Source organism: Tinamus guttatus, unplaced genomic scaffold, assembly GCF_059628265.1.
Source record: "Tinamus guttatus ecotype Peru unplaced genomic scaffold, ASM5962826v1 Tinamus_guttatus_pri_ptg000366l, whole genome shotgun sequence".
NCBI classification, from domain to species: domain Eukaryota; kingdom Metazoa; phylum Chordata; class Aves; order Tinamiformes; family Tinamidae; genus Tinamus; species Tinamus guttatus.
In genome coordinates, this window is record NW_028288900.1 from 1411659 (window position 1) to 1436362 (window position 24704).

Below are 24704 nucleotides of genomic sequence, written 5' to 3' on the forward strand. Positions count from 1 at the left end.
CTTGCAGAACTGCGAACCAGTCACTAGCAGCATATCTAACGTTTGACTTTTTGCTCCAAAAACATGGCTTCTAAGCACTTTACAACTCACATTTAAACTCGGCATCCATTTAAATTCTCGATGCTCATCTAGCATTTAAAATTTCAGTTATGAACAGGGTTTCAATGTTCAGTTGCATTAGTCCGAGGAACACCTGGAAATCACAAAAAAAAAAAAAAAAAAAAATCAAGAAGATAACCAGGTTTAAAATTAAATCCAGCAGCTGCCCAGGCCACCTTAGCCAGCAACCCAAGGATTAACTAGCAAAGCTGGCCTGCACAGCCTGTAGAAAAGCCATAAACCACAGCACGCTTCCCATTCAATAACTCTTCTACTTCTCTCTGGTTAGATTCAGCATTAATCTAAAAAACAGCGTGGAAAAGCTTGCAAGTCATTCTTATATGGAATAGGTTAGGACCATGCCTAAACACAACCAGAACAGTTTTCCTGGAGGCCTCTCAGATTTGCTTCCTCATTCGACCACATACTGGCATAGAGCCTTTTCCCTTCCTGCTGCAGGATCAGGTTTTACCAGTTCAAATTGACTTGAAAGCAGCTCCAAGATTTAGGTCTCATTATTCCTATAGAACTAGGATTTATGGGAAAAAGTCGTGTACGGGGGAAAAAAATCTACACTAAAATTCTCCTTCCCAAGATATAAACAAATACTAACATCAATCTGTGTGAGATGCCCTCTTGCTAGCACCTTCTCTATTACTTTCTTAGGCAGCAAACTGAGGCTTCATCTCACTAACACTATTAAAACCATAACTACCTGGCAAAAAGGTCATTTTTCTGCCTACTTCCAGCGAGTAAACACCGAGCACGTGGTCAGATGCTATGGCAGTTTGTCCTGCCATAAGGCCAAAATACAGGCCTTTTGTCCTGTATTTTTGGCTCTCACAGTGAGGTGAACCCATAGCACAGGAAATGTTTGGTCCTGTATTCAGAAAAAAACAGAGCTATTAAAATTGGACGGTTATCTGCTTTGATGGGACGGAGAGAAAAAACAGTTTTTCTGAACTCCATTAGAGTTATCCTGAGAGATGAGCAGGCAGGAAGCTTTTCTGGTCTCACCAAGCACCAGAGCTTACAAGATAAAGCAATCGCCCATCGCCCATCTGAGGGTGTGCACAGAGGGGAAGCGAGAGGGAAAATCCCTGCTGAAAAGTGTAGACGTGTAACCCTGGAGGTAGAGTGGGAGATCTGGATCAGAGGACCCTAACCCAAACTCAAAGATTTCTCTGCCTTCATCAAAGGAAGCAAGAAAAAACATGAGAGCTCTCTTATTTTGCCTAGGTTTACAAGATTTGATCTTTGGAGGTCCCTTCCAACCTCAGCCATTCTGTCGTTACTAGTGCTAACTAAATAGGTTAAGAATGATACTTTTGCTAAATTTCCATCAAAAGCGCGTTCACTTTTGTGTTATCTGTGATCGTTAGACTGGAAAACACATGGAATAAGAGAGTTGAGGATGGCAGAGTGAGCAGGGCTCATCTAGGGGTGGAAACCAGGGGCAAGCGCCCCTGAACCCTCACAGCGGTCGCTCCTTCCTAGCAGCGGGGTGGAAGACACCTGCACTGACAAGCAGGCGCACAAGACGCGCTGCCACGAGGCAGCCCCGCTCACCAGCTCTTGGGAGAGGAGCCGCCGAGGCCGGAGCCCAGGGAGGGCAGCGAGCGGCTCCCGCGCGATGGCGCCGGTGGGACCCAGCACCCGGCGCTGCGGCTTTACCACAGCCCGCGGCGCCTCCCGCCACCTCCAGCATGCGGGGAACCAGCCTCCAAAGGCAGAAGAGGCGTCGTGTGAGTGCTTGTCATAGCAAATAATTACCAAAAAGTAACAACATTGTTGTTTTTCCTTTTCCAATTAAAAAGATTAAAATGAACCACGGTCAGTTACTCAAGTGGGTCGGTTTATTTATACACCAATCTTTCTGCAAGGGCAGCACTTTAAAAGGAACATTATTGTTTCCTAATCTCACTTGCAGTAAAAAATTGAGTGGTTAAACACCGAACTCCATGGAGTCCAGCCCAGATTAACCTCAATGAGCATCAAGCCAGAGCAACGACACTGTCGACTATTAACAACAGCACAACCCCCTGCCCACTAAAAAGGGCAGTAAACACAACCTAGAAGTACACAGCCACAGGGTACCAGGGTACTGCAGCAGCACTTCAGCCGCTAGCAAGGTAACTTTTGCGGGTTTGAGCAACACCTTAAGCCCCACTGCTGGAAAAACCACAGCCACATTTTACACAGAGCATGAATGAAAGCCAAGTTCCCTTATGGACCTGGTGGTTATAAAGCAGCAAGCCATACACTGTGAGTAAACGCAGTCTGGACCGAAACTCCCCTCTCCTCGTCCTCTCTCGGGCTTGTTCTGAGGAATGAAAGCCAAGGTGCTGCCACGCTGGTGTCACGGACGGGCAAACCTCGACCGAGATGCACGGCTTCGCTCTTTGCACGGGGCCGGCCGACAGCCCCAGCACCCGCGCCAACTCGTTCGACAACTGCTTGCTTTGAGAAGGAGACACCAGCAGCTCATCCTCCAACCGCTCCGTAGGCTGCGTCCAAACCAGAGTCAAAAGGGGGAAAATGCCAAGTTCTCATTTGCCAACCAACATTCCCCTCTCAGATAAAAAAAGGCCCCAAACGCCACAGATTTGGCAACCTGAGCACTGAGCTGACGCCCACGCGACGATGAGGCCAGTGGCATCAACGACAGTTGGTCCAACCCAAGGTTTGGTTAACAACAGCCCTCCTTATATTTTACCTTTATATCTACAGAAGCATTGTGTGGTGCTTGATACCACCTGAAATACTGGTATTTAGCAAATAAATAAATAAAATCTCCTCTAATTAGAAGATAGGCAGGAGCATTTTCCTCTTTCCCTCCTCCTATCTCAATATTCCATTACAAAATACAACTATAAACCAAAAGAAAACAAGAGCACTGCTATGGGTTTAGGAGACAACTTAAATATCCTGATAACTTCAGTGTAAACCTTTCCACTATTCTCTATCCACTCTGGTCTGTAGTGGGAAAGATGGACTATTTATGGCTATTCTTAAATTGTTCTGCTTTCCTTCAGGAGCCCATCTAAACTACATAACTTCAGTATCTTTGCTAGATCTGAAGCTGTATGCAGGTTTTCCTGTACATGTATTGACAGTCAAAACATTTTGGCTATCTGATACCAAGCCAAATTCTGCCCACCTTTACTTGAGAAAATTAATACAAAAGCAGTGGAGTTGCACAGGGAGAAATGAAAGCAAAATAAAGCCTGAAAACTTGCCTGAGAGCAAATAAAATCTGAAAAATAAAGAAAAATATTTTCTACCCAGCATTTGACTGTCAGGAGCAATAACTACCATCTCCTTCCTAAGGTCCTGGGAGGAATGTGCAAGGTTAACACACCACTACCTGGTTTGCAAACACCACAACTTAAAGGGATTTGCTTATTCAGTGAAGAAATAGCTACGATTTGCAATATAAATAGTTATTTTGCTCTGCCTGCTGAAAAGAGACCCAAGTCACCCTAACAGCTCCTACCCGCAATAAACAGAGCTGCTTCTGGTGAAATGCTGCTCTGTGAAAGCCATTATAAAGTAAAACCAAATAATGATTTAAACAGCTGGAGCCGTGAACCTCAGCAGTGGAGCAGCCTGCAGCACCTTGACACACTTCTGCGGATCCGTATTTCCTGGGCAAAACTTCTCTCCACCTGCTGCACCTGCATAAGCCCTAAAGGCAGTGCGCTAACCCACCGGTTTCACACTGCTTTGTAAGTTATTTCTCAGAATACATCACATATTTTGAACCACATTTTAACGCACACTGAATGCAGTGACAGATGCAGCCACAAAAGGGAGCAAATGTGCAAGAGCAAGACGTGCAAATAAAACAGCCTTCTCCAGGGAGCTGCTACAGGCAACAGCCTGAACAGCAGCTTTCAACAGTACTTCAGAGTAGTGAAAAGCAAAAGTGAAGGGAAAGCACACAGGAGGAATAATAAACCACCCACCGCAAACAGTTAAACACAGGTACAGCTGAGAGATCTCATTAGAAAATTTTGGCCCCAAAGAAGAGTGCCGTTGTATGAGCAGAGGGGACAACTTTGCACCAGAACTGATCTAATCCAGCAGAGAATCGCACAGATCTAACGTGCAGTGGCTGCTAAGCAGGGTGTTTAACAGCCCCAGTGTCAGGTTTAATCTCCTGCTGCTGAAGCGTCTGCTGGAATTTTGGGGGTTTCCTGTATCAGTTCAGCCGTCCTGAGCATTAGCCTGAAGTGAGTCCCAACTGAAGCTGCCAGGCAATTTCCTCTGGAGAATCTTTATAGATTAGCCCAGGCATTATTTGTTGCATGCAGCTAGAAAACCTACAATGCTGCATCCAGAAACTGTTAGAAACAGCAAGACAACAAGAGAAGCAGATAATACAGAGGTTTAAAGCAGAAGAAACAAAACTTCATTGAGTTCAGAGCAGTATATTCTGCTTACTGCTTTTTCACAAAACCAGGAAAACATGAGGCAAGTTTATTTGAATCAATAAAGCTAGTTCCATCAGCTGATTGTATTGAAATCCTTTTCCACATGAAGTTTGCCATGAGAAAGGGGTTCTCCTTTATTCCTAAATCTGAAAGAGAGATGAATCTTTTTCAAGAGAAAACAAACACACTCTCTTCTTGTTTATATATATTAAAAAAAAGGTAACTTGATACATCATGGTCTTCACTACGCAGACGTGGATTTAACAAACCTGTTGCACACAGTGCTGCGCTTAGAGAAGCCACTTTTGCCTATGTGAGGCACAGATAAGGAACAGGGGCAGAACCAGCCAAAGTGTCCCAGGTTATAGCCCTGGCTAAAATTTTAGAAATGACAGTGAGGAAGAGATTTCATTCTTGCAAAAACAGTGCTGCAAACAGATAAGGTCGTGGAAGCTCTCGCACACACACACACGGTAAAATACGGCTTCTCTTCCTTTATCTCCCCGTTTTCCATCCATTGAGCTCCTTTGAGGGACACAACGTATTCAGGTACCGTCTGAGACCCAAGAGGAAGGCGGAATAGGAAAGAGCCACCATAAGCACCAATTTCAATACCATCTGTGGCCATTTAGAGGAATTGGGAGGGAGGAAAAGGACAAAGCAAGACTTCTATCCATTGCAGTTCTCTCTCTGGATGCTCCTCCAGGCTTACTCTGCAGCACCAGGAACCCAGCCCAGGATCTTTAGTTACCTGATCAAGCACCTTCACCCATTTGAACGAGTTGGAGGCACATACCTCACCCCACCTTTAACGCAGCGATGGGGCTGGGCCCCCTCCTCCAGGCTCAGGCCTCCTGGGCCATTCCCGCTGGCCGCCGCGAGCCGACCCTGCTGCACCCTGCCCTCGGAGCCACCCAAGGGCTGTGCTGGGCAGGGAGGCCGTGCGGCTGCAAGGAGAGGGGATTCAGCTGGCCACACAGCAGCAGGCGGAAGCGTTTTAACAGGAGCTTCCCGACGGATCGGGCAGAGGACTCGCTCCGCTGTGACCCACGATCGCCAGCTCACAACCCAAGAGAACGGCTGCGATCGCAGCGCCAAGGACAGAGGCTCTTTCAGAGGCAGCTCCCTGCTAACCCAGCGTCCCGGCCGCGCCAGGCTGCACCTCCCGCTCGGCGCCAGCGACGCTCTGCACTGCGCTGGATTACCTGTGAGCACAAGGTAACAACGTGCCTGTGAGCAGCCACGAGCGCCGCGCGCGCTCAGCAGCCCCTCCGCGGAGGGAGCGTCGCAAGCGCCAGGAGGTTTCCTTTTGCAACGGGGAGGATTCCTACCAGCTGCTACGTACACTAAAATACATCGTGCAGGTGTTGACTATAAAAATAAGACTACAGAAGGTTTAATACGCGAAGTTCCTCTCACGGACTCAACACACTTTTCAAGGAATTTCACCATATCCCTTTCATTATTCCATTCTAAGAATAAAGATATTGGCTCCAGGGACTCTGATCAAAAGAGACTGTAAAAAAAGGGAAAAAAAAAAAGGAAAAAAAAACATATAATTGGAGGGGAAAATAAAAACAAAAAACACCTTTTTCATTCCTGTAGATACAGGTCATTCATTCATTTACGAACAAAATTAGCTCAGGCTTTCCCCCATTGAAAAAAAAAAAAGGCACGAAGGACTGACTATGAGGTTTGGGGGTGTTTTTGGCTTGTGTTCTTTTTTTAAAAGGTGCTAAGCAAGTTGATAGAAACCTTGAAACATCACTTCAGGCTGCAATAAACCTTTACAAGGCTGTGGAAACTAGGTTGCCATTCCACCTCACGCTGAATATTTAAAGCAGCAGCTTTGTTCCTAACAGGAGGCATCAGGGTTTCAAAAGTGCCACCGGGAACGACTGGCGCCTGGGGAGCAGGCGAGGAAGGTACCAAACCACTTCTGAAAACGCCGACTTCAACAATAATCAAATTCAGCACTAGCTGAGGAAATTCTAGTTTCATTAATTAATTCCAAAGAATACATAGTCCCTAGATGGAGAAAATTAACAGGTAGGAAATGAAGAGGTATAAGAGAAATTATTGTTATAAAACACAGCAATAAAAAAATGCAGGAGAACTTGTGTGTAAGGCCATGCAACTCCAGGCTCTGCAAGAGCAAAAAGAAACAATGAGCAACTTCAGAGGCAAAAAGCCAGGAGGATAAACGTTAATTATCAGAAAAACTTTGAGAAGTATCTGATCTAGCATTTCATTATTTTCACTCAAGTACCTCACACGACATTAAATATCTCAACTTACCCATCTACACACTGTACAAGCTCTCTCCAAATACTAGTTTTGTTTCTGCCCCTGTCACCCCCCCTCTACCCAGGGAATATTCGGTGCTGTGAAGTCTCCTCCCAGCCCAGGTCTGCGCCAAGACAGGAGCCGTAACTCAGAGCTGCCACTGCTGCTACCCAGGAACTCGCTGCCCGAAGCACAACTGATTTCTGAGCCGAGAAGGGAGGCAGCAGTATTCATGCTTGTGAATTCTGTGGGCTTGGGGGCATGCCAAAATACCAAGATAAGTGTTGTGTTTGCTATGCAATCCTCACCAAAATGCTGCCTACGGTTTGGAAAATCCATATCATCCTGCATAAAATTAAGATCTGAGTTGTCCTGACATTTTTCTAGAAGGATCAGAACATTGTTTCGTTAAAAATGTGCTGTGTTCATGTTGCGATTAATCCAACAACAGAAAGATTTTGTATTTTTTTTCTTCTGCATGTACTTCATTCAGACTCCCTCTTCCCCCAATACATTACATGTTTTTTGAACCAGTAACACCAACCTGTAAAGAAACACCATAAAGGAAAGCTGAGAATTTCTGGCAGCACTAGCAGGACAAAATACAGCTTGTCCTTTTATGGTAATCATCCCCCCATGGCTAAGATTTCTGATATTTGTTAAAATAAGCCTCGGCACTTTCCCTTGTGGAGAGAGACCAGGCTCAGAAACTTTCCCACCCGCTATTCCCAGCGGGATGGGGAGGGATGGCAGCACTGATCCTCCCCATCTAGCCCTGGGCACTCTGCCCTGCCCAGAGGGACCCCCTGGTGTCCTGTGGACGGACTCCATCATTTCTCACCAGAACTAAGCTTTAATATCCGAGTAACTAATGATGTTTCGGACGGCACCTCTGAAATTCCTTCCACTCCTACACTATGTGTTCCCTACTTCTACTGAAGCTGACACTGTTGAAAGGATTATAAAAAATGGATTTTGCTGTCATATTTTATTTGGGAACAGGATAAAGTAAATTGCCATGAACAGAGGGGAGAAAAAAATGGAATTTTGTATTAAAATATAATCACTTAAAACTCTGGGTCACTCAGGTAAAAGGAAAAAGAAAAAAAAAAAAAAGACACAGACAAATACGAGAAAGCCAAAGGATGCTAAGGATGCTTACACTCAAACCCACAGGCTACTTGCCGCCAAAAAAGTGGTAAGCCAGCACCAAGGGAAAGTTTAAGAACATTTTATAGAATCATTTAGATTTAATGAAACATCTTTTATTAAAGGTAAAATTGAGCTCTTGCTGTATTCTAGCACATAGGATACCCTAATTATAAAGCCATTTTTAGTAGTGAGGTCTCTGGAGTCTTCTTCCCACTTCTAATGAAAAATATATTTTGCATAAATATTTTAATGTAAGTATGCTAAGTATTAGAGAAGAAAGAAGAGCAGACCTCTGCGTAGTTTAACTGGAATGAAAAACTGCTTGTGTCATTCAACTACTGACTTCTCCCACTGATCTCCATCTCATGCCTTCACATGCAGAACAATTGTACAAGTTTTGCAAACTGAACAACATAATGTACGAGGAAGCCCCATCAAATTACCTATGTTAAGACCATGATAAACATTAAGAAAGTTAGGAAAAGAGTTAAAAACACACTAGTACTAATTTCCTTGTCTGCTACACAGTTTTTGTACTAGAGTACAGCTATGTTTAAGCACAAAATATAGTTCCATTTGATTTCTTGTTTGCACAATTTACAAAACTGGAATCAGTAGCAAAACAAAAAAAATCCCATCGGTTAAAAAGCCTTTCAATGCACAGGAAAAATGATGCTGCAGCAGGAGAATAAACAAAGCTTCATAAAAGCATTTTTCAAAGTGCATCCTCAGCTAGTTCTGCACACAAACCAACCGCTGGGGAAACAGTCATTAATTTCTTGCAACAGCACACGAATGTTTTGCAGAACAAACGTATTTTTTTCCTAATAGTACCTTGATTTATCTCGAAGTGCAGCTCCTAGCGACTTGCAGGGCCAAGGCAGCGCTCGCCAACCCAGGCGCCGTGGGCGACGCGGGGAGCTCTGGGCTGGGGTCCCACTAACGTCACCGCGGGAGGCTCCAGCGCTGCCGCCCTCGCCACGACACCGCTGTGCCCATTGACAGCTCCCGGGAGCCCGGGGCTGCAGTGCCGGGGGCCACAACAGCCAGGAGGGACGAGCAGTGGATGCTGCTCGGGCCCCGCAAGCCTGGGAAGGCTTCGGTGCTGGCACGGAGAGCCCAGCCACCCCACAAGGCAGTCTGCACGAGTAAAACTGCAGCTTTTCAACACGTATTGCTTGCTCCCGTGGTCGTTTTTCAACGCTCAGTATTTGATCAGAGGAGCAGATACTATCTCCAAATACAAAAAACAGGCACCCTGAAAAATGCTGAAGCTCCCTCGCATCCCGCAAATCACCAAAACAGTGAAGCTTTTCAATAAAGTGATCCAGGCACAACATTTATAAAAATGCTATTATATTGGCAGGACAAAAACAAACAGGCTTCTCCAAAATCCATTTCTGGAACCACCTACACCAACTCCTTGCTCAAGTTTTTCCCACAAGCTCAGCGGGGCCAGAACATTTCTACTTGGAAGAAATCTAGACTGAGAGGCAAGTTTTGGTTTGCTTGAGACTGAGAGCCGATCCTCCCATCAGCCGCACGGATAACACACTTACCCAGGGAAAAACGGCCTTGTGGAATTTGCTGGGGAGCTCAACCACCACCCTCACCAACGAGGACCGCAGCTGGACACGACAGGGTGAGAGGTGGCTGGTTCCTCTCCTAAATGACTGACAGGACAAGCCACACGCATCCAGTTCTGCGCAACAGCAGCGCTGTTAAAAGGCCCTTGGGAAAGCAAACCTGGCTGAGCTGCAGACATGACTGCAGTGCCGCAGAGAGCCCAGCCACACAGCAATTCTTTTTTAAAAAACTAGAAGAGATCAGGACTGTTTTGTCTTTGTCAGCAATTTCAGCCCCACGTCCAAATTTACAGGCTTAGGCGAAAAGAACAACTCTGCTACAATTTTACAAGTTTGCAATCACTATCTGTTGAAGCTCTATCAGCAACAACAAAAAATCCTCCCCTTGAAAAGCTAGAGGCCAAAGCGACTTTAAAGACAGTTTGAACTGGAGATACAAATAGGCATGATTCTAAGACTCTTTCACCATGATCCCTATAGTGCAGTTGAGGCTGATAAGCTGTTCTAGTTCTGTATTTTTCCAGTTAAAACATTAAGCTATGAAAATCGCATTTGCAACATCTAGCACGAGAGTTAACATCTGTTTTGCGATAGAAAAAATAAAAGGATGCATGAGGGCAAATGCTCTTAATCCCAAACTCAAAGAATATAATTTCCGAAATGCAAATAAGTGATCAAAGCTTTAATATGCTAAATCAGCATGAAAACTTCCCACTGCCCCACTCTCTAAATCATGTAAGGCCAGACAATTATTTCTTTGCAATTATTATGACGATGCAGCCCATTTTCTCTCTTGTCGTCTTAATGCTGACCTATGTGGTCACTTAAACACATAAGTACTTGACCACTTGGGCTGCATCAAAGAAATTCTTTGTTTCAGCAGCGCATTATGGATTTATCTGAAACAGTGAACTGCAATAGGCACATCTGCCACACGTGTCATCACATAACAACACTGTCGTGTGTTAAACACTGCCTAGGAACTTGCTCTAACCTTCCTTCGGAGCAAGATTAACACCTTTTCCTAACTCTACAAATCAGCTTGTGTTGCAAGAGGAGGAGGAGAAGAGAAACAGGAGGAAAAAAATGCTGTGTGTGTGTGGAAGGTGGGGGCAAAGCATTTCAATCACAGTTACTCCCCTCTCATTTCTGGAGCTTGGGAGAGGAGCAGGAAAAGAGAGAACAAGAATCAGCAACTCTTCTGCTGTCTGAAGAGGGTCTTAAATGGATAAATAAAAAGCCAACACGTTGGCAATGATCAGTACAATAGTTAGATAATCTTCCTGTTCCAGGCATCCATGATGCTATCCTTCCAAAGTTTCACAACTGAAAGGTATCTCCATGTAATATAAACACAAGAAAGTAGTGCCATCAAAATCTGCAAGCAAACATCACAGGCGGTTGGGTGATCTATGAAGCAGCACACGAAGATGCCGCACTATAAGAAGATGCAGAAGCCCTCCCTCTGCACGGAGCTCGGCCCGCAGAGGCACAGCACGGAGCGGTCACCGACTGCTTTATCCCACCGTCCCCGACGGTGCCCAAGGCTCAGCCCCATGGAAGCGCCCCGGTCACCCCGGCCCCACGGCAGCGCCTGCACGGAGCGTGGCCGCGTCCCGCGACCACAATCCGATTTATTTGCCCCAAAGCAGCTGCAGAGGCAGGAGATTGCCACCTCGCTTTACCGAGGGTCTCCTGCAAGGAGGTTGCTCCCTCCTGTTCGATTATGCATTTATGGGAGAAAAATAGGGCAAACACTCCAATGACAACAGAGGGAGAATTCAGAACTGAAGAGCAATTTCTTCACCCAAAGTCACCCTGCGCACAATAGATGCTTGACTCCTAATACACAGCTACTTCATTTAAAGGCATTTATAAATAATCTATGATGTGGCCCAGTTAGTTTTAATTTGTATAACCTACTCAACCTTTTTCAGTGCATGACTCCAAATACCATAGCAAAAACAACCCTCGTATGGTGGGGATGCCACTGTATTAAATAAGCTACTGGCAACTGAAAGGAAACACATCCAGGGAAATGGTGAAGGAGGGACGAATCCAGGGAAATCCAGGTGAAGGAGGAGAGAGAGCAAAAGCTGGGAACAGCAGGAGCAGAGGTCACTCTCCAGGATCCTTGCAGCACTTAGCAGATAAGCAGTACGCGCTTTGATTACCAAGTACCTCAGCTTCCTGCCATAAATAAAGGTTCTACAACCCACTCAAAATACAGATTAGCCAGCCAAGCACTTCATTTTATTTGTCTTTTCTTATTCCTTAGTAACATGTCCGTTTTCCATGCGTATCAATAGATCATTATACAACATATGCTATTATCTCATGTATTCTAGTGTCTCATCATTTTTTCCACCATGGCTTAGGAATGTGAAGTAACCCATTAAAGATCATAAGCCTGTATATTCCAGAAGCAGTTTTTAAATGTTTAAATGCTTCCTGGCCTCCACATTCCCCAAGCTTTTTTTTTTAAAATAATACTTTATTTAAATGCACAGGTGGGTTCGTCATCAGTACATTAGCCTTCTATACTGGTTATCAGTGTATGTATCTCCCAGGCTAAGAAATTAATGAGCACTTCCATGAAATTTATCTTCCCAAACAGATACCACTGCTGAACTCATCTCCACTGCATGAAACCAAAGCCCTGCAGGAAACCAATGTAGTCTGGTCTAATCTGGTCTAATTTAACAAGGACTGAATGAAAGTATCTTTTAACTATTACACAACGTCCGAAATTGCAGCAGATTAAAGATGCAGGTGCATGCAGGACATTAAAGATGCAAGACATACACTTGGCTACCCAGTCTCTATCTCCACTCAAAATTTGCTGATTTTTGTTTGTCTAGCTTCTACATATAGCAACCATAAAGGGCATGACAGCCTCAGCAATTCTATTCGGGTAGCTTGCGGATATATTTTGGAACGACTACAGAAATTTGGCATTACTGAATCTCAGCCTCCTCAGCAGCAAAGCCCTCTATGTGCACTGGGCCCGGCACAGAGCCAGGATGGATTTCTCCCAAATCCCAAGTAAGTCACCTTGCAGCCTCCCTCATTCTAACCAAAGGCTACCTGGCAGCCAATACAAGTACTTTAAGAATGCTAAAATCCCTTTCACCAACCCTGTTAGATACTGGTACCAGTAACTGGAAAGAGGAAGAAACAACAACAACCCTTTGAATGAGACACCAGGAGACAAATACGGGAAAAAAAAAAAAGAGAAAAAAAAAAGGAGGGGGGCAAAAAACATCCCATTCCCTCCACGGTGTTTTTTTTTTTTCCATTATCCTGCAATTTTTTGATACTTTAATCATCTGTCCAGTCCATTGTTTCCATGTAATAACAAACTATGTAAATCAGAACAATCACTTTTTTTTTTTCATTCTCTCACATGATTCTTTATACAACAGCTTGTGTGAAACTCCCTGGAAAGTCATTTCAAAGGCATCCTCTATACTCTAGCTCAAGTCAGGCGACAGCCAAGCAGCTTCTCCTCGGAGACTGGGAAAACTTGAAAATGTTTCCTATTCAACCCTATCAATGTAATCAAAAGCTTGGTTAGATGTTTTGAAATTTAGTTGAAAGCCTTTTTTTTTTTTTTTTCCTAGAAACAGCTTAAACCATCCAATTTGAGATTCCTTACAGATGAGCGAGGCATGACGAGAGGACAGTTTTAAGTAAGTAACATAAGATGATGAAAACGCTTCGGGCATTTCCTCCTTTAACTCGAGTTTCCCCACAGCAGAGCTCACTTTCAGAAATACAGAAGGCCTCCCCATCAAAACGGGTCAAATACTGGGTCTGACAGGCCCACATAACCAGTACTTTTTCACAGGACCACAGGAACCATCTCTGAGAACCACTCAGACTGAACTCGTCCTCCTTAACTCCAGGAGACTGGAAAAGATGCCAGGGATCTCTCCCTGCTACCTCAAATACAAAGCCTTACTCTGCTTTTCAGGCTAACCTAATTCATGACAAATTTCTATAATTCGTGTGGTGCTAAAATTTAGGAAGGAACTTTCCACCTTACCCCCTCTTGGATTTAGAGAGAACAGCCATTTCTCCTCTCAATTCTCATTATCCTAAAACAAACCATTTGCATCTGCACAACGGAGCCTTCTCTCTGCAACCACCTTTCCTGGTCCCTGTGCCTGAGACCCAAATTCGGACTCACCAGACACCCAATGCAACTCTTTTCTCCCTACTACACCCTAGACTTGCATGCAATTTCTTTAGCATTTCTATCATATGAGCTGCTTGTAATATACTGTCATTTCCCAAAATATGTGCCTCTAACTAATGTTCCAAACGCCAGGCTCCCACGTGGAAAAGATAAAAGGCTGATTTTGGTCTAATTGCATGCCCTGGCACGTAGCTGTACTAGCTTTCATACCTGTTCTGGAAAACCTCATCTCAGTGATCAACACACAGGACCACTGGCTCATCCAGCTCTGATAAAACTTCAAACTCTCCTAAGTCAAAACTCTCTACAGAAGCTAATGGTAGGCTGGTATCAGACAATACTTATCTCCTGGTGCCAGTTCATCACTGAGGAACAGAGAGGAGGCCCTCCCCTCCTCCTAAAACAACAAACATGTCGCTGCTTCCAAGAAACACACTTTCAGCTTGCAGAAGTCACAGCTACAGCCCATTCATGTCACTGTAAATATCAGTGCAGCTTAAAAAAAAAAAAAAAAAAAAAAAACTGAGGAATCTATATCTGTTGTAGAGTAGGCTTAAAATTGTATGGGTTGAAAACCTACTCAATATAGCTACAGAAAGCAAGCAATGGGTTTCAAATGCATTAAGAAGGGAAAACAAACAAGCAACCCCCCTAGGTGCCTTCTCACACTCCCTTCTAATGCCCAAGTTCGTTTATATTTGCACTTTCTCCAAACAATTACCTCCTTTACCAACAGGTTATCTTCAGCCTGACTCCAGACATTAAAAAATCAATTAGCATGGACAATAATACACTGAAAAGGTAATTAATTGATTTTGGTTGTTTTCTTTAAAAAGAGTGCATCTTTTTCTTTTTCCTCTCTGTACTTACACGAACAGATGGTATGACCAAGCTCAAAAGCAACCTTCATCAACAAAGAGTTTCTTAAGCTGAGCTCTCAAGATGATGCATTCACTGCCATGGAAGCACTGGCTTACACCTTGTCTCTGCTGTGCCTCTGCAGAATAAAATCAGCTTTAACAGCAACCTTCAGACATTTTGTCTTCAGGGGTAAATTAATAAAAGAGACAACCAAACCCCCAAATCTCCCTTTCATCCTGAGCTCTGCATCTCTACTCATTTGTTATTCTAATAGATAAGGAGCTCGATGAACTTCTTCGAAAGCTGCCTCGAACAGGAAAATTTTCTTTTACTCACACGAACATAATGAGCATACTTGGCACTTCTTGCCAAACTAGAGCTGTTGAAACAAGCAAGATTTGAGAAGAGGCCTCTGATTTGCAGAGAATATTCACACAAAAAGCTCTGCTTTCAAAATGCCTCAGGGAGAATCTGTTCCATATTATAAAATGTTGAGGAAGCTTAGGAATCCCAGCTCATTGAAAGCTTCTTTTTAAGTGAAGAGACAAGAATAAACTCCTGCAACACAGCACTGGAGACAGGACGAGGAGGCCGCAGCCAGGGCTGGACCCAGGACTCGAGGGCTGAGGTGGCTCAGGAGGGGGCTCTGCACGTGCCAGGCCCGCCCAGAGGGCTGCGAGGGCGGAGGCACCCGCAGGAGCTGGGCAAGCCAGGACCTCCTCCGGACCGTGAGAGAGGCAACGACGCAGCGACGCGACTGCATCTCAGGTCTGATTTCATCAAGCTCCAACGGAGGTGCAGCCATTTGTACAGGTTTTCCTATTTGTCCTATTTCCTGTTTGTCAGTCATTTTATTTTGACAAACTGTCACTGTTGCTAAAATAAGTGGCCATAGACACTTTATTCACTACCACTTTGTGGTGGAATAAATATTTGCACGGCTGCAGTACGAGAATGAAGAACTTGATGATAAGTCAGAATAGGTGATGAATGTTAATTTCAGCTCTCCCAGCGGATCTAGGAAAGGGATGATGCAGGAACAGCAATGAACAAGTTATGGAGATGCAATATTGCTGGCTTAAGTGACTGCAAACCTTTGGTCTTAGACTAGACACAGTCCTACCTGCTCCTTCTCATACAGGAAGAGAGCCAGAACTCTTTTCAGATCCACAATTTCACAGAAGTCATGACCTGGCCTTTTCTAGCTAGGACTCCACCTGCCTTGGTTTAGAGGAGGTCCTTACGGAGCCGAGTCTTCTAGGACACTTCGTGCAGGATTTGCCTGCCTGAGGACTGAGCTGCGAGTTACTCTCACAAAGGGGACCACAGCCCAGGCCTGCACACGGAATACCTGCTTCACCGAGGCAAAAGCTCCCACTAACAGCCACCAGTAAGCAAGAACTCTCACATCACAACTCACAGCAAACACACCTTAAATCTTAGAAACCGGGAAGCTATCAGCAATTCAAAATAGCCATATGACTCCAGAAGGCATCTTTAAAAGTTTGCAAATTATTCTGCAGTGTTACTGAGAAATGCAACAGAATCAAGACTGTACTTTCCATCATACAAATGGGTGAGAATTTCTGAGGTTGCTTAATTTTCATCTCCCATCTGTCAGGAAAATAAGGGCTGTACGTCAAGCTGCTCTGAGGTCTAGATAACTGTGTATACATCAATACCTGGGAGGCTCCAACAGCAAGAACATTTTGGCAGAAGTCCGGTGTTTTACAACTGGTATTTTAACCGTGTAGGAGTAAATGATGACAATAAAATACACCATCTCCCCCATAATTCTCCCTGGAGCACTAGCATCCACGTTTTGTAGCTGGTACGCAACACTTGAAGTCCAATTACTACTGAGCATGTTTGCCCTTTTGTGGATCCATCCATTCCAAAAATCTTTTAAGTTGTGCATTCTTTCCCCCTTTTAAGCTGCACGCTAATACCATAAAGTTAACTAAGCAGAGTTTCCAAGCTATTACACAACCGAGCTGCATATGCACTTAAAAAAGCACTGAATAGTTTACATACTTGTTTCTATAAATCTTTAAAGGGAATACTTCCAACTAGACAAATTATACCTGGCACTGCACAGGTGCACTGGAATGGAAAGACCCAAGGTGTCCTATCCCCAAAGCACATTCCTAAAGCAAACATGAGAATAGTTGAAAAGTTAAGAATCTCTCCTCTCCCACTTTTGTGCCCATGTGCAGCAGTAACAGTAACAAAAATAGCAAAGTACTTTTTAGCTGCTCAGGGAAGCAGCACTTCTCACAGCACCTCTGAAATTGTACCACTCACGTCACAACATGTTCCCCTACTCCATACCTCTTGGCTATCTATAGGGTAGTAGTCATAACGTGACAACCATCTCCCCAAATGTTCTGCATTGAAGCTATCTGCTTTAAACTACGTTAAAAGCTACCACTTTTTTTTTTTTTAATATATAATTACATTTATTCTCCCTGCCTGCCCCACGCCATAGGAAAACAGAAATAAGTCCCTTCTGGTTATCATTTACCAGAACTGGCCTGTATTCAGCCACAAGTTTAAACAAAGTCCAAGAATCCACCTTTTATATTGAGGCCAACAATTTTGATAATTCCCTTTTGTTTTACAAAAGTTGATTCGAGCGAGCCTACCTTCTGGGTCAAACTGAGTCTTACAACATCACCAAGCCCTTCCCATCCGGGCAACCTTCTTCTCATTCTTCTTCCTTCCTTGTATTGTACGACCAACCTCACAGAACCACATCCCAGCTGAAAGCGGTTGGATAGGACTTCCCTTTCCGTAAAGGCTAAAGGGACAGATCTGTTCAGATCCCCATCCTACCCCTGTGCTGGCACATCATTCCTATAAAAACAGTGCAGCCAAATCAATTAAATGACAGATGTACCTGACTCTGCTGCCATTTGGATCACACCAATGTCAGAAAGCAACAAACAGTAGCATCAATAGCACTGGGCTTGCCAGTGTTTAACTTTGCCCCTTACCACTGCTTTATCCAATATATTCTGATCTCCACCCTTCAGCAAAAACTCTGGGTAGGGAAACAAAAGGGGAGTCTACACAAAGATACTTTTATTTTGATTATATCCATCTGATACACCTAATAACTTGAAGGGAGACATTTTCAGTTTATAAATGTGTTATACAATTATATGTATATAGCCAACACGTAAGCTGGAGAGGATGTTATGGAATTTCTGTATCTTTTCATTAAACTGCAGTCTACAAAGGGCACAGACTTCCTAATAATTACATAAATTAAAGGTAGCAACTGTGTGACCTCCCAACTTATGGGGAGTTGACAAGACCTCCCAGTTTATAATGAAACATACACTAACCTTAAAATGATGCAGCAGGAAAGATCAAGGCCAATGTAGACTTTAAGCTACTTCAATTTCATTTCCAAAACAGTTTTAAACTAACGTTAAACTTCAAATCTTCTGCATTGTTAAACCTAAAAATTTTCTTCTCTAAAGTTTTCATCTGAATTTATCTGATGCCACTCACATTGGTTACCCTGAGCAACTGTTTCAACAAGGTTATTGCTTGCACCATAAATGGATGTAGGCCACAGTAGAAAACTGTATCTTCAAGGGAAGAAAAAAAAAAAAAAAAAGTTCAACAGGAATTCTGCTGATTCTACACTCACACTAACTTCCAAATACAATCCATTTCTTTGCATTACCGAAAGTTCTTCAAGCGCATAAAAAATTGGCTCAGAAGTTAAAAGGCTTCTTTGTCACTAGATCAATTGCTCACTTTTTCTACATTAGAAAAGTCAGTGTTCTTTTTCAGATAGAAGACCTAGATATATTACCCGTGTCCCTCAAAAAAAAAGAAGCATCTCCTACAAAAAGTATTTAAAAAAAAATAAAAGGTAAGAGATGTGAAAGAAAGGTAAGGGCAAGCAGCTGAGGCAGCCTAAAAGGCAGAGAAACCAACATAACTGGGTGGGTAATTAATGTCCTTCTACAGCAGCCTAAATTCTTTTGAAAAAAATGACATCCCTTAGAGTTCTTAATCATTTTGACAATTTTGTACTTGCATCCTGCCCATTTAAGAGACACACTTTTCTTGAGTCCGGCTGGCGCAGACAGTGGGAAGCCAAGATATTTGTACAAGAAGAGAGGAATGAAGAGCCAAGACGCCCCAGAGCAGTTGGAAGACCAGTTGCTCTGGGTGGAGAACCAGAAGAATGAGGCAGAGGTGGCTGCCCAAATCCCATCCAGCTCCTTCCCATCTCCCTGTTTGGGGCAGTCACGGCTAAGAGAGGATGGCCCCTCATTCCTGCGATACATCTAGCAGAGGCTGATCTCCTTAACAAGGCGAGCTCATAGTGGTCCACGTAGCATGAGTTTGGAGCTACTTTTGTACAGGGAATGAACATAGTACAAGATTAGCGTGCTGGAAGATCTAGGTCGACATGCACATGAACTAGGCCATATTAATATGCCAGAATATTGCTCAAAAAGACTTTTCTTAAATATGTATTATGTATATAATTATACACCTAAGAATACATATGTGTATACAATACATACTTCTAGCAGTGATCGATTTTGTAGGAGTTTGCTTTAAATCAGAGATTTGGCCCCAACTGGATCCAGTAACAAGCATCCAGAGGGCCTGAAGTCAGACATGTGCCTAGACAACCTTAAAGACAAGCAACCTTAAATAGCCTTTATTAGTTTAAGTTAATAAAGACTAGCAAATAATAACCTTGGACTAATAAGGACTACAACCCATAACACTTCTCTTCCTTTGATTTCTACCAACCCTTCTCTTTCTGTCCTCTTAGAGCTTCAGCTGGCGGGCGCCTGCTGACGCTGCCATCACCTCCCGGGAGGCGGCTGGTGGCCAGCCCCTCCACTCGGTGGCCAGCCCCTCCACTCGGTGGCCAGTGCAGGAGTCCCTGCAGGGCGATGCTCCCCAATGGGTCGCGAGCAAGGCCGGGCCCGTGGCACAGGCGGCTCCGCGCGCGGGGCCTGCGGCCTTGCAGGGCCATCGGGCGCCTGAGCACACGCACAGGTGAGCGCCCCTGCTGGCTAGCATGGCCTCGCAAACACATTACGAATATACATGTAAAACAATAATAATAATAAATTAAAATCTCCTGACTCCTTGCTGCCGTTCGTCCTGGGTCTTTCAGAAAGAGATGATGCTTGGGAGAAATAAAACAAACAAACAAACAAATCCCGCCCCCCAGAAAAACCCAAACCCCCAAAACAAAAAAGAAAAAAAACCCCCAAAATTAAAAATAAAATAAAATTAAATAAAAAAAAAATAATAAAAAAATCCAAAATTAAGGGAAGCTGACCACACGATCTCAAGTCACCAATAGAGGAAAACTGCTAAGAGATCCCAGGCAGGTGGAAGATCACAGATTATTTTGCTCAAGGAAGTTAAGGAGGATTCAAGCTCCACCAAAAGCCGCCCACAAGATGCTGTCAGGTGCAACCCCCCACCCGAGGGTCCCTTCTGATTCAGTCACGTCCACTGAGCTGACTCATGCTCCTACAATTAAAGCCATATCTGACTGGGGATATAGCATGCTGCGTAAGTTAACTTCAGCTAAAGCCCTTTAATAAAAGGATGCCTGCTCCAAGAGAATTACAAAATTTACAAAATAAAGCACTGCTAATGAACACAGGATCAAAACTGGATTATCAGGTTTCCTAATTTGCAAGTGGAAAAGGCAGGCAGTAAAATCTCTGAGGTTTATTTAAGACATTTGTAAATTATAGTAAAGGTGAAGTAAGTGTAGATACAATTATAAATACATATATTTCTTCAAACGTTTATTAGGGAGAATACTGTAATTTACAGATGTTAGGAAACAGCATATGTTAATTTGGTCTATGTAGTATGTGCTGAAAAGTGAGGGATGAGATTATTCTTCTGAACAGCACTTGTCAGATTTACAGATTGGAGAGATGCGAAAACACATATAAACCTTTGCCTCTTTACCAGGCACGTTAAGTTAAATATAAAATCTTAGTTAAACAGTTGCTCTCTCTTTCCCTCTTCTTATGTCCGATTTCTCATTATGTGTTTGTTTTTCTAAAGAAAATTTCCAAACAAAAACCCCATGGACACACACACGCACGAAGAGCAAAACAAGGCGCAAACACTCCCCTCTGACTCAGATTTACAAGCAGCCAGGAGAGGTTAGGAAGTGATTCACCCATTTAGGCAACCTATGTGTGCGCACAGCTTCTGGAGCAGACCGCGCTTGATGCCACGCTAAATGCAGACGGAGATGCAGAGTGCAGGAAAGGCAAATGCAACATTATTTTTACAGATGCGCGCGCGTGTGTGTGTGTGTAAAAATGGCCACAGTCCAACCTTTGTGAGTACTGCCCCTCTGCCACCCTGCAACGGGTAAATGGGGGCAGCGCCAAGCTGTGTCTGTACCAAACGGGAGGCTTTTCCTGAGCCCTGGGCTCCCTCACTGGCTCCTGCGCGGCTGCGAAATCTTTGGAAGGGATTACGCAGCAAGGTGCAGGTGATAAGAGGCATTGGATTTCACCTCTAAGGCCCTTCCAATCCTACATTCCTAAACCAATTAACCTGATTTCCCCCATGCCTGTAAAACCGGGAGAGCACCTGGTGGCACTTGGGGCATTTTCACCTGGATAATCTTCTTTCCAGCAATACCCGAAACTTGAGTTGATTTTCTAATCTATAAAATGTAATAAGGCACAAGTTTTGGTGCAAGGTCTTATTTGTACAGAGGAGAGTAAAGAACATTAGCAGGGCTTTTATTTTGATACCCCATTAAGCATCATTTCAGAAATTATAATTAGACTACCATAGGAGACTCCATCTTTCCTCAGCTGGAAGAAGAACATCAAAGAAAACACAGTTTTTAAGTGTTCTGCCAACGTACTGCAAATTTAAGCATATACCTTGCATACACCCTGCTCCAGATACTTAAGAGGAAATGTCCTCTAACCAAGGACAGAGATTTGTACTTCTTTGACAGAATCCAAATCCAAACAAGGTGCATTACTCCCCTGCTCTGTTCCTAGACTAATCCAACTCTACAGAAATTGAAATTTAAATTTCAATTTTTAAATTTTAAAAGTTTATATTTTTAAATTTAAGTTTCAGTTTAAATTTTCTGATAGAACCAACTTTTCAACATTACTCTTTTTTTTTTTTAAAAAAAAAAAAAGCTTTTGACTAGCTTCTTTTTCTTGCAATATGATGTTAGGTCTCAGAAATCATAGATGAATTTATTTCTATTCTAAACTACCTTTCCACTCATTTTTACCCAAAATTCCTCCGAAATATAAAATACAGTTCTGAAATAAATCTTTTCCCTCCTCTCAGGGTGAGTCACAGGGTCCTTCAACAGCACAAAGGACAGGTGCATCATTTACTGTTCCCTGCAGAGAAATACCACTTTCAGAGAAGCAAAATAGATGAAGAACACACTGGACTATTTTGACAGTGTTTAGCTTCCCTTTTCTCTAAAGCAATATATAAAGCGGGTAGAGCTATATCTGGCCATAACAACATTTATAACCCGCCATGTCCACAGTGCTGCGTGAACCTCAATCCTCGAGGATTGTATTCCTGCCCGCAGACGCCCCAGGATCACGTGTACAAGTATCAACGTGGCTATCTGCCATACAGGCCCTTTAACAGCTTCCAGGGCCGGCTTTCCGGAGGGCTCAGCCACAGCAGCGCCTTCCCTGAAGAGAGCATCTCCGTTACTATAAAAGGGGCTCCGACAGCCCCACTCCGTGTTTACGGCCACGCCGCAGACACGGAGGTTTGACCAGGATCCCGACTGGCCCTTCCTCTGTGTGAGATCCCTGTTGTCGGGGTTGCAGCGGACAGAGGGACCACCAGACCCGCACGGCATCAGCCCACACATTTTAATAAGCGCTTCCCATCCATCACTTAACTGAAAACCAAAACAAGCATGATGGGCTCTGTGCAGGAAGGCTCAAGAACTGGATGTCCCTGAATTTCAGTACTGCAGCAGACATTCATGAACACAATTCCAGTTTCTCTCATCCCATTCGTTCCCACATTACAGCTGTCCTTATCTATGCAGAACTAAAGCGTTTCAGAAAAACCTGAGCCAGCTCAGGGTTCGGCAACGCAAACCCTACCAACGCCGGCGAATGGAGGCAAGCCGACAGCCAGAGGGCCCAGCCAGCACGTGCCAGCCCCAAGCAGCAAAACGCCCTCGCCAGAACAACCTGCAGCTATTTACAGGGCACGGGGGCAGCGGGAGCTCCCTCCCCTGTTCCTGCGCACGCAGCCCGGCCGCAGCAGGCTCTGCTCACGTGGCTCCCAGGGCCGGCAGGTGTAAAAACAACACGTTCTGCCCCCAAAGAGCGCATCTCCACCGCACGTCTCAAATGCTTGGAAGCACTAAAGGTGGTGGGGGAGACATTTCTCTGGGTTTGTTTTTCCATACTTCTCCCGCTGCTCCGCAGGTTTAGGGCACGCCTACCCTAGAAACACCGCAGAAATGTCTTGCAGTGCTAAGCCAGCACCTAAAGACACTAGTGGAAATGAGCGCTTAGGTTTTAATCCCAGTATTTCACTTTGAAACAGCAGTTCTGTCTAGCAAACCAAACTGTGATGAAGAAATAAGTAGCTTACACACATGGAGCTATTTAGCCAGGATATTTTTTTTTTTTAATAAAGTTCTTATTTCTGCTGAATCTCTTGAAGAACGACTACATAAATACCCCCCCTTCCCACACACACCATTTCAATCTTTCGTAACTGGCACGATCCCAGCTAGCGCAGTGTGTGCCCACGGCAGGGGCCCACAGAATCTATCAGAGGGGGCACTTCACATGAGCACAACACAAACAGCGAACGCCGACAAAGCGGCTGCAGGACCGAAAGGCTGAATTTGCCACACAAGAAGTCACCTCGAAAGCAGCTGCCAATGCCACCGACCTGCGCCCCTCGGCACACCCCGCACTCGTTTTGGGAAGGCAGCTTGCCAGCCACGTAAGAACTCCAAAATGCCGGGGAGAACGAGGCGGGAAGCGGGCGCCGGTGCCTACCTGCGCGCTCAGGTACCGCTGCAGACACTCCTCGCACACGGCCTTCTTGCAGCACGGCAGCGGCTGGATGCGCTTCTCCTCCAGGCACACGCGGCAGCTGAGCAGCAGCAGCGGCGCGAAGTCGCCGCCCAGGAGGCCGGAGAAGGGCTCGGGCAGCAGGTACACGTCGAGCACCTCGATGCTGCCGCCCGGCGCGCGCGCCTCGCCGCCCGCCGCCGCTCCGCGCCGCCCCGCGGGCTGCCCCGCGCCGCCGCCCGCGCCGCCGCCCTGCGCCGCGCCGCCCGCGGCCCGGTCGTTCTCCACGCAGTACACGGTGCAGTAGAGGTGCCGCCGCGGGGGCCGCCGCCGCCCGCCGCCCTCCGCGCCCTCCTCCGCGGACTCCGCGCCGCCCCGCGCCTCCGGCCCGGCCGCCGCCTCCTCCGCGCCGCCGCCACCGCCGCCCGGCTCGGCGCTGCCCGCGGGCGGCTGCTCCCCGTCGGGCGCCGGCCCCGACCCCGGCCCGGGCGCCGCGCCCGCCCCGCGCGGCGGCTCCTGCGGCTCCGGCGCCGCCGCGGCCGGGCTGGGCGGCGCGGCCGGGGCGCGCGGGGCGCTCAGCGAGCTCTGCTGCTCCCCCATCGCCGCCCGCCGCCGCCGCCGCCGCTTCCCATCCAGCCGCCTCCCGGCGCCGCTTCTGCTTCCGGGTCCCGAGCGCCGGCGGGCACCGGCGCCGCCGCTCCGGCCTCGCGGGGAAGCGGCGGCCGCTCCGCTCAGCGCCGCCCCCGCGCCCCCCGCCGCGGCCCGGCCCCCATTGGCGCCGCCGCAGGGCCCCGACGCGGCCGCCCCCGCGCGCGGGCAGCGGCACCGGCGCCGCCTCGCGCCGACACCCCCGGCCCGACCCACGCCCCGCCTGGCCCGGCCCGGCCCGGCCCGGCCCCTCATTCACTCGTAAACAGCGCGGGGACGAACCCGGCCCGGCCCGGCCCCTGCTCGGGGCGGCGCCCGCGCCCCCAGCCCGGCCCGGCTCGGCACGGCTCGGCCGTGCGGGAGCACC

General features: G+C 46.0%; 1 protein-coding gene across 1 annotated transcript in view; it reads right to left on the reverse strand.

The window, feature by feature from the left end:
* The window catches only part of RNF217 (ring finger protein 217), a 54146-nt gene extending 29857 nt beyond the window's left edge, over nt 1-24289 (reverse strand). Inside the window, exon 1 of the mRNA XM_088530324.1 lies at nt 23675-24289. Within this exon, the coding sequence (XP_088386450.1) occupies nt 23675-24289 (615 nt within the window). The remainder of the gene's footprint in view (nt 1-23674) is intronic.
* Nucleotides 24290-24704: the final 415 nt, after the last annotated feature.